The 10035-nt window shown below is 61.1% G+C and overlaps 2 protein-coding genes across 2 annotated transcripts; one reads left to right on the forward strand and one right to left on the reverse strand.

The window, feature by feature from the left end:
• LOC120662828 lies at positions 1–1113 on the forward strand. Its single transcript, XM_039941896.1, has one exon. The coding sequence runs from the start codon at positions 1–3 to the stop codon at positions 1111–1113; it is 1113 nt and encodes a 370-aa protein (XP_039797830.1).
• A 2822-nt stretch (positions 1114–3935) lies between these two features.
• Positions 3936–5276, reverse strand: LOC120661376 (protein CHROMATIN REMODELING 35-like). The gene is made up of 3 exons (XM_039940228.1): positions 4402–5276; positions 4252–4330; positions 3936–4172 (listed from the first exon to the last, which is right to left on the reverse strand). Exons 1-2 carry the CDS (start codon positions 5145–5147, stop codon positions 4327–4329), a joined length of 750 nt encoding a protein of 249 aa, XP_039796162.1. The 5' UTR covers positions 5148–5276; the 3' UTR covers positions 3936–4172; positions 4252–4326.
• Between the last annotated feature and the right edge of the window lie 4759 nt (positions 5277–10035).

Consider the following 10035-nt stretch of genomic DNA (forward strand, 5'->3'; position numbering starts at 1 on the left):
ATGGCGAGGGAGTCCATCTACGGAGCCTCGTGGGAAGAGGCCTTCCACTGGCAGCGCCCGGATGAGCTGGAGGTGAGGGACGTGGCCGTCGACCCCTTCTCTCTGCGGCAGTTCTCCCGGCTCAATATCGACAGGCCCCTTCCCATCCCCTCCGTCTCCGTGGACGACCGCAGCGCCCACGTGTCGCCGGCTCGGTTCAACACCGGTGCGAGCGTGCCGGCCACCGCGGCGGCGGCGTCCCCGCGCGCGTCGATCGCCGGGGGGATAAAGGCTCTGGCCACCCCCACCGGGTTAGGCGTCGACGATGCGCGCCCAGCCGCGCACTCCCCGCCCTCCGCGGCGCTGCCGAGGAGCAAGCTGTCCGACAGCTGGGAGACGGAGCTAGCGGACGCTGGTTTCGACGTTGCCCTGCCCTCGTCGTCGGAGCGGAAGGCAAGCGAGCCGCAGCGCTGGGGCAGCGACGTGCCGCTGATCGCTGCCGCGGACGCCGAGGAGTACTCCTTCGGCGGCGCCAAGGCCGGCCGGGGCAAGCAGCAAGCGAAGCACGCCGGGAAAGGGCCGTTCACCTGCTGCATGCACGTCCCGGGGCTCGCCAGGAGGATCAAACCTCCGACATCGACGGCGGCGGCGGCGGTGGCGATGGCTGCGCGCCCTTATTCGTCGAGCGCATTCGGCAACAAGACCGCCGCGGCCGTGGAGGCCGGCTACCCAAGCACGTGCTCGGCGTCGGCGCGACCGAGCAACATGTCGCTGGCCGTGTCGCTGGAGCGGTTCGACTGCCTGTCGACGTCGTCGTCCTCGCGGGGCCTGGGCCTCGACGACGGGGAGGCCGCCTCCTCGTCGTCCTGCTTCGAGCTGCCGCTGGAGCTCATCCTGGGCTGCGACGACGGCGAGGAGTCCGACCTGCCGGTGTGCGCCGCGTTCTTGTTCGACAGCGACGGCGTGCGGAAGAGCGTGCTCAAGAGGAGGCTGGAAGCTGGCGCAGGCATGGAGCCGCGGCGGCCGTCGCTGGGGAAGGTGTCCACCGACTCGCCCGGCACCGGCAGGATCTCGACCCATCACGTCCGGGTCTCCTTGAAGTCGAGGTCTCCAGCGGCATCCACATCGCCGTAGAAGTCCCCGGCGTCGAGGACAAGCATGGAGCTGTGTTGTGCATTAATCGCTGCTCCGCTTAGGACCAAATTCTTTCGTCCTGTGATTCCAAGTTCAGTTTTCTAAACTTTTTGAGTGCTTGCTAATCGTGTACATGATTTGCAGAATTTAAGCGAGACCAGAATTTAAGCGTCAGAAGCGGCTCGCGTTCCAATCGCTGCACCTCGCCGTCGGCGTCGAACCGCCGCGCCGTCCCGACATACGGCGTCCACCTCGCGGACGAAGGCTGTCGAGTGTTGACCGCGCCGCCCCCCAGGTGACGCGGAACACGCCGTGAACCATCATGAGCCTCTCGCCGAGGTGCTTGACTGTTTGTGCTCGACTTCCACGCCATTGACGACGCGGATGGATCCCGCCCGCCGAGGTGTCGCAGGCGCGAGACAGCCTTGGCGAGCATGGTCGTCTTCCCGTTCCGGGCGCGACGGGATGCGAACAGGAGCACGAGGCCCGTCCGGTCCGGCGGCAGCTAGGCGGCCTCGAGGACCTCCTGCCTCTGCGCGGTATCACGTGACAGAGGTCACGACGGCATGGTTGCCGCCGATGATGGCGGGCGGCGGGCCACCCAGGGGTGGACGGTATCTCATTTACCGTCCACCCTTGGGTTCATTATAGTCGTTGGATTAGGCTTGACCGGCCGAGATTGACGAGCGCTATCGCGGAGCAAACCTTTCCTCTGTCGTCCAAGACTCCAAGTCCGCGCGGGCCGCCGACACGAGGCACCGGTTCGGTCCGGTCGCCGCACCGCCGCCCGCATGCCGGCCTCGCCAAAGCTCTCCGCGGCGACCTCAACGCCTCGCGGGTTCCTCCCATGTCCAGCCTCCTGGATGATGTCGCGCAGCTATCGCACGCATGGAACGCGAGCCGCACAGCTGCAGCACATCCCCGGCAGGCAGCCGCCGAGCCTGCTGCAGCGGCCGTATCACACTACCCCAGGCGACCTGGAAGACGTCCGGCGCACCATGGTGAGCCCGTCGACGAGCTAGCTAGGCGCCGTTGGCGGCGAGGGTGAACCGTGAACGCAGCAGAGGCGGGGCGTACGATGGCCTTGGTGGTCACTCGGCGAGCATGTTCCTGCGGATGCCAGGCGGTGGCGCACAAGCCGTGCGACGGGTCGGCGCCGAAGCCAGCGAGGAGCTCCGGGTGCGCGGCGGCGGCTTGACGGCCGGCTGCTTCTGTGCCTCGCATTCGCACCCAGGACCCAGCGATGGCATCAACTCATCATGTGATGACGATGACGATGTCCCAGCCTCCCAGGCGAGCTAGGGAGCCCGCCGATGACGATGAGACGCTCGCTGAGGTCCTTTCGATACGAGATCAAGATAAAGTGGCACGCATGCAGATTTTGGTTAAGATTTTACGGTATGCGCCAAGAACTTTTTCTGGCTTTCAAAACCGGCTAGGCGGCTACAGATCGAGATCGGTGCCCAGGTTGAGGAAGAACTGGCTACAGATCGGTGCTAGGAAGTACAGATCCAGTGCGTGCGTGCGTGCATGGCTGCGCGTCACGGGTTTGGAGCTCGCCGGAGGGCGGCGGCGAGACCGGCGAAGCAGCGCGAGTGTGCGACGGGATGACGAGAGGGCGGCGAAGCCCATTCAACGTCCCGTTTCTACGGGGTCTCCTTGCTTAATCTGGACCGTCGGTTGAGGATTGAACGGCTCACAGGTACCAGGGGTGGACGGTAAATGAAATACCGTCCACCCCTGGTCGCGGCGAGGGGGAGGCCAGCGCCGCCCGCTGGCCAGCTGCGACGCGGAGAGGGAAGCCATGGCCCATGGAGAGGATCCGAGAGCCTAGCCACCCCTAGCAGCAGCGGCGCCAGGCGCCGGGCGCGCCGCGGTGGCCGGCCATGGCTGCTCCGGGTTGCTACTGCCGCGTGGCGAGAGAGAGGTTGGAGGAGTTGCAGCGGGCAGCGTCGGTGGCGAGCGGGCGCATGTCCGAGCCTCCGAGGTCCAGGGTGAGCTGCATGGACCAGTGCAGGGGAAGCCACGAGCGCTATGACCTATGAGCCCACTGCCATTGCAAGTTCAAGCCCTTGTGTAAGCCGTGGTGGTAGCCCCTTCAGGAATTACAGTTGGCTTAAACGTGACACAGCTTCAGATAACACAACTGCCGAGATAATGAAGAAGCAAAGTTGTTTCCAACGGCGGGATTGCTGCAGTTGTCACGTATGCTTCTTCATAATCCACGCACCTCCACATCGCCGGTGATCTGCGTTGGTGTTTGACCGATGTGTTGGTCTTGCGTCTCTGTGTGACTCTGTGCACGCACAAGGATTGCTGTGTCTTCAGCTAGCAAGGATCGAGTAGTATTTGGTGCATCTTCTCGTAAAAAATCTTCAGTTGTTGAGCTCGGAGGCTTGGTCCCCATACTCACCTACACTCCGAGATCCACGAAAAGAACACAAGCGAACCGAACATGAATCCCCGAACTATCAGCGCTCCCTTCCTGCCTACACTGTCCCATCTTGCCTTTCTTGTGTTCCAAAACAAAAGAAGACGGAAAAAAAAGAGGAGCTTTTTCATATGATTTTGTAAAAGGCAGATATACTAATTCAGATGCGTAGAGAAAGACAGCTTCATAATTCATAAACCAAGTGAGCGCCAGAACCTATGACGAGCCATACTAAACGTCATAGCGAAACCACCAGTACGGTTTTTAAACATCTCAAGCACACAGTGCCTTTGAGCTTTCCAATGGCCTCTACCCGCTTCTGCCTGCATTGCGTTGGGCACAAAAAGAAGGGCACTGCATAGTTCCAACACCCAAGAACAAAACAGCCGCATAACCTCCAATGCTGGAGAGCAAACAAACTGAGCGCACATTCACAAAAGGGTTTAATGAGCTGTTTACTGTTTGCCCATGGAAACTTTATGGGAAAACGATGGCTGTTAATGCTCAGAAACTTTAGGATCAACCTGACTGCTGTCACAAGTTGGCACATACTACAAAGGAGCCATACCATAAACATAGTTTGAAAATGACTAAGAAACTGCCGTCACAAGTCTGCCACCATATCACCCTGCAGATAAACAGTACCCGTCAAAGCATTGGTTTCATGATGTAATTTAAGGCATGATTCTAGAGGAAAATCTACTTACATCAGATCATGTACCAGCTCAGAAAATCAGCATTGCAATATTTACATGGCGTCCAGTGGCCACAAAGCTTCTTACCTACCTACAAAGACATTCTGGATGAGACTACTAGCATGCAAAACAATATCGAGACATTGAGAAGCAGGTGTTCACATCCTATACAGTGCCTTGACATCCTGACGCATTGCTTTAGTATCCAATAATTCATCCCCACAGTCATCAATATCAACTTGACCAAGTTTGAAGTCTTCTGTTGTGCAGTGCTCATTCCATTCGAACCACAGCTTCTGTATAACTTCCTTCTTGAATGCAGACTCATGGTGCTTCTCCTCGGCAGAATCAGCAGCTACAAGCCTGTACACAAACACTTTCTTCTGCTGTCCAGGCCTGAATGCACGCCCGATTGCTTGACGGGTGACAGATGGGTTCAGGTGAACATCCAAAATGACAACTCTTGACGCGCCAACAAGGGAGATACCCTCGCCACATGCTCTGATAGAACCAAACAGTACTTTTGCATCAGCAGAGTTGTTAAATTGATCAACTAACATTTCTCTGTTTTCTTGACTAGTATCACCAAGGATCATGAAAATCTCTTTCCCCACATGCCAGCCCTTCACCTTAACCAGCAGCCTTTCCAAAAATTTCATTGGAAGTATATATTGGCTAAAAGCAAGTAATTTCTCTCCTTGAGAACTAGCAAGTGACAGCATATTCATGAAAAACCTGGCCTTCACCCCATCTCTCACATCGATGGAATCAATCATCATATCAATTGACTTATCTGTCAAGTTGTTATCCCTCTCCTCAACATTAACTTCTGAAATTTCTGAAAGACATGGATGAACATACAATGAAGTATCTACTGCACTTCTTTTGAACTTGTCATATGCTCCCATCTTCTTTTGAATAATCTCTTTCTGAATGGAAGTGAGTTTTAAGAAGACGCTGAAGTCGACTAAGCCAGGTAGTTCATCTAATATATCGCCCTTATAGTAGTGAAGAACATCCTTTGTAAGTTCTCTAAGACCTCTGTCGTGGTGCTGCAAACCACAGCCGGGTGGCGGAAGGCACCCGCCCTAGCCCAGAGGGTGTGTACTCGGGGGTTAGCTAGTCTTAGATCAATCTTCCTCAAGAACTCGATGAACACAACGGGATTTAGAGTGGTTCGGGCCGCCGGAGCGTAATACCCTACGTCCACTGTGTGCTGTATTGCCTTCCACGAGGGTGAGAAGGTGCGAGAGTTTTTGCCTGTCTGGATTGTGTCCATTGTCCTGTGCACAGCGGGCTCCTCCCTTTTATATCTCAAGGGGGCGCGTACACGACTGTTGGATCCCCGACAGGTGGGCCCAACGATGCGATATAAAATAACGAGGTGTTCATACATTATGGCGTTGCAGGCGAAGGAGATCTCTCTCTTGGATTCGCTCGCCTGCTCCCGGAGCCCTCCGTCCATCATGTCTTGGCGCTGTCTTGTCGAGACGGAGCGCGACGCAGCTAGTAGCATCGCTTGCTACGTAGCTGAGCGGCTGTGTAGGGTGCGGCGTAGGCGGCATGATGGAAAAGTGCCGGGCCGTCGTATCCATTTAATGCGGCAGACGGGCTCTGCGTGGGCGCGGCCCAGGCGGCTCCACTGTGCTCCTTGGTAATACGCGGCGCGCAGCGGGGCCTGACAAAAGGCTGTCTTGTGTACCGCGGTGGCAGAGCACGCCTTGTCCATCGCATTAAATGCGGTAGGTGGGCGAGTCTTCCTGCGGAAGACTCGCGCACAACCCCACGTCTCCGGGACACGTGGCGGCTCCGGACCCCTACACGGCGAGGGGAGTCCGGACGGGCGCAGGAGGTTCCGGACCCCTCTGGGGGTCCGAGGCCCCGGCGGACAGCTCGGAGCTTCCCTTTTGTGTAGACACGTGGCGTCACCGGACCCATCCTCAGGCGGGGAACGGTCCGGGGCCGTTGGCCTGGTGAGGGAAAAACCTGGCCTGTGGGGCCTGGCTACTCCATCTTTCCCGCGCAGCTACGGGTAACTACGCGGGTCCTGCCTTGCTGCCGTAAGAGTGGGTATCCCTGTTACAGGGTACCGACAGTGGCCCCCGGGCCCACCTTGGGAGAGGTACGACCCCACAGGTGGGGCCACTTCAGCGATTTGGCTCTGTATAGCTTGAAGCTCCTTTCCGCAGGGGTCTTGACCGGCTTTGACCGCCCATTGGGTTGGTTGCTGCTTCATCACATCGCAACGGATTACTGACTACGGGCCCCACGATCAATGGTTCACCTAGTCACACGCGCGACGTTCGGCATTGCTGCGGCCGGAGTAAACAGGTCATTTACCACCGGCGCAGCTCCCGAAAAGCTCGGCCACGCCTGCGATTAATGCGCGCACGTCAGCTCGGCTTTCGCCTTGCTTCACGCGCGCAGGCGACGGTTCGGATCCCGTCTTCTCGCACCCTCGTTGATTACCCACCCTCCCTGACATGTGGGCCTGGGCCCCCACGTCATGGACTGGGCGGCCAACTCCGGGTGCGGGCGTCGCTTGAGTTCCGGCGACGGTTCCGGGGCGCGCCGGTTGAGTCAGGCTTTATAACAGGGCATACCGCATTCCACGGTTGCTTTCCCGCATTCGTCTTCTTCCTCCAGCCTTTGCGCCCCTTTGCCTCCGAGCTTTCCTCGCCCTTCTCTCCCCTTACACAGGCTCCTTCCTCACCCACCAAGAGATGGCATCCCTCGTTCATCCCCGTCGCTTCCAGACTGAGGGTGAGCTGAACACAGTGCGTCGCCTGCTTGGGTGGAGTGCTCAGGAGACCGGCTGGGGGGTGCGAGCAGGCTCGGTTCCCCTTGGCAACCTCCGCGCCGGGGAGTTCGTGCTATTCACCTCGCATGTCTCCGCCGGCGTGGGACTGCCGATTTCTTCATTCTTGCTGCTGCTGCTGGAAGACTTCGGCCTCCAACTTCAGCATCTGACGCCGCACTCCCTCCTCCTGACGTCCATCTTCGTGCACCTATGCGAGATGTTCGTAGGAGTTCGGCCCTGCGTCATCCTCTTCCGCTACTTCTTCATTCTGGTGAGGTCCGGAAGGAGCAGGGACGAAGTGGGAGGGTACTACTTCCAGATAAGGAGTGACCTGCCGACTCCTTACATTCCCGGCCTTGCTGGCGGAAGGTGGGAGGAGTGGCGCAGGGATTGGGTGATCGCCACCACCGAAGCCAACGAGCGCCTTGCCCTGCCGATCGCGGGGCCCGCCTCCGACAAAGCATCCTGGAGGGCCAAGCCGTCGCTGCAGCCGGAGTTCGACTCCGTGCTGGATAAGATCAGGTCGCTGGCGGAGAGCGGCCTCACCTCATGGCACGTGCTCGGCGACTTCGTGAAGCGACGGATCGCCCCCCTGAAGCAGCGGCCACGACCGGCGTGGAGCTTCACCGGCCTCAACGATTGCAGCAGGACCCACCGCGGGGAGGGAAGCGACCTGACCCAGGAGGCCTTGGAGGTCCTGGTGCGGAACGTGACGGGAGACACCTTCATCCCGGAGAACCTGATCCTCCCGCAGGGCATAGTCCCCCTCTGCGAGGACTCCGCAAGGGTGGCGGTGCTGGCAACCCTGCCGACTTTGGACGACGGGGGACTGGCCCCACGCCAGACCGGAGGCGACGCGAACCGCGGGCTCCGGATCCCTGGCACGTCCGGGGATCAGGCTACGCTGGGCGCTGCGGGGTCCGGTGTCACTACGAAGGGGAAACAGGCCGCGGCTAGCAGCGCGGCCGCGGCCGGTTCTAGCCGGGCCCAGAGCAGCTCCGGTGCGTCGTCGGGGGACGCAGGCCGGCGGAGGCTACTCCGGGGCGATGGGACCCTGGTCTCGGAGCCCGCCGCGAAGCGCCAGAGGTCTTCTGAAGGTGCAGGCCAAGGTAGCTCCCGGGCTGCCGGCCCCCACGGGTCCTCTGGCGCAACTGGACCACCACCATCGCCGCCGAGGAACTCATCGCGCCGGCAGCGAGAGCAGCAGCAGCAGGAGCAGCCGCAAGAGCAGCGGCAGCAGGCGCACGGACGGCAGCAGCAACAACAGGTGCGACCCCGGTCTGCGCCCATGCCGCAGCCGCAGGAACAGCAGCAACGGGTGCAGGCCCGGGTTGCGCCTGCATCGCAGCTGCACGGGCAACAACAGCAACAGCAACAGCAACAGCAGCAGCCACAAGAGAAGAGGCCCGGGCTCCGGGGACGCTGGGTACCCGGTACTGCTGGGTTAGTGTCATCCTGCTCTCCTTGCCTGCGCCGGTGTTCTGTTTGTTTTTGTTGATGGCCTTCCTGCTTTGCTACCAGGGCTTCCCGCCCCAGCGGTTCTTCTACCACCGTTGGCACATCAGCAGGTGTCCGGGCGGCGGCGACCTCGGCATCGACAGCGACGGTGGCAGCAGGTGCGGGACCCTCAGGTACGGCGTCCTGCTGCTTACTCCGTGGCACATGATGCGATGCTGACTGTCATGCCATTTCCAGACTCTGCAGTGCTCAGTGCAGCAGCGGCGGCGGCGGTGGCGCCGGTGCTGGGTGCTGCCGCACCCGATACGTGTGGTGGAGGTGCCAGTGCAGGGCGCAGCCGCTCCTGACGCATCGGTGGAGGGGGCACCCGGTGCGGCCGCGGCCCGTTTACGGCGGCAGCGGGAGTGCCGGAGTTAGGCTCGGTCGCGCCCGACTCGGCGGCAGCGGGGGCACCAGAGCTGGGTCCGGCCGCGCCCGACTCGGCAGCAGCAGCGGGGGGCGCCGGAGCTGGGTCCGGCCGCGCCCGACTCGGCAGCAGCAGGGCGCCGGAGCTGGTTCCGGCCGCCGCCTGACTCGGCAGCAGCAGGGCGCCGGAGCTGGGCTCGGCCGCTCCCGACTCGGCGGCATCGGTGGCGCCGGAGCTGAGCTCGGCCGCTCCCGACTCGGCAGCAGCAGGGGCGCCGGAGCTGGGCTCGGCCTCTCCCGACTCAGCAGCAGCGGGTGCGCGGAGCTGGGTCCGGCCGCGCCGACTCGGCGGCGGCGGAGGCGCCGGAGACAAGTGCCGCAGCGGAAGCCCCTACCTCCAGCTCCGGTCCTGTTGCGGAGGAAGAGTTGGAGGTGGTGTTTGGCAGACGGCTCCTGCTGCTCCAATCCTCGGAGGAGGATGCGACTCCGCTTCCTCAGGTGCTGTTGCGAGTTCGGCGGTCGATCGAGGAGGCAACCTCCTCTGCCGAGGCGGCCTTCCGGCGGGAGTGGTCTGCACTGGAGAGCGAGCACCAGCGCCTCTCCGACTGGCACACCCGCCTAGAAGCGCACACGAAGGCAGAAGCCTCCCGCGCTGCGGAAGCTCGGTCGAAGCTCAAGTCGGACCAAGAGGCCTACCGAGCCAGCCTTAAGAAGGTGTTTGACCGAGAGCTCGCAGTGTCAAACCGGGAGAAATCCTTGGCGCAGCGGGAGCAGGACTTCACCCTGGAGGTTGTTGGCTTCGCTGCTCAGCGGTCCGACCTCGAGGCTCACCTCGCAGTTCAACATTCCGAGCTGGAGAGTCGCAGCGAGGACCTCGAGTTCCGGAGGCAGGAGCTCGACGTCTTCTCTGCGACTCTGCAGGGATGGCGCGAGCAACTGCAGGAGAGAGCCAGCCAGCTGGCTGCCGACGAGGCGGATCTGGAGGAGGGCCGGAAGTCCCTCGCCAAGCGGGAGGCCCACGCCACCGGCATAGAGAAGGAGCTCGGGCGCCAGCGAGAGTCGCTCAAGAAGCTGAAGGGATATGCGGAGCAGAAGGAGGCCAAGCTGGAGGAGCGGTCCCGCGAGCTCGAGGA

Source organism: Panicum virgatum, chromosome 2N (assembly GCF_016808335.1).
Source record: "Panicum virgatum strain AP13 chromosome 2N, P.virgatum_v5, whole genome shotgun sequence".
Lineage (NCBI taxonomy): Eukaryota > Viridiplantae > Streptophyta > Magnoliopsida > Poales > Poaceae > Panicum > Panicum virgatum.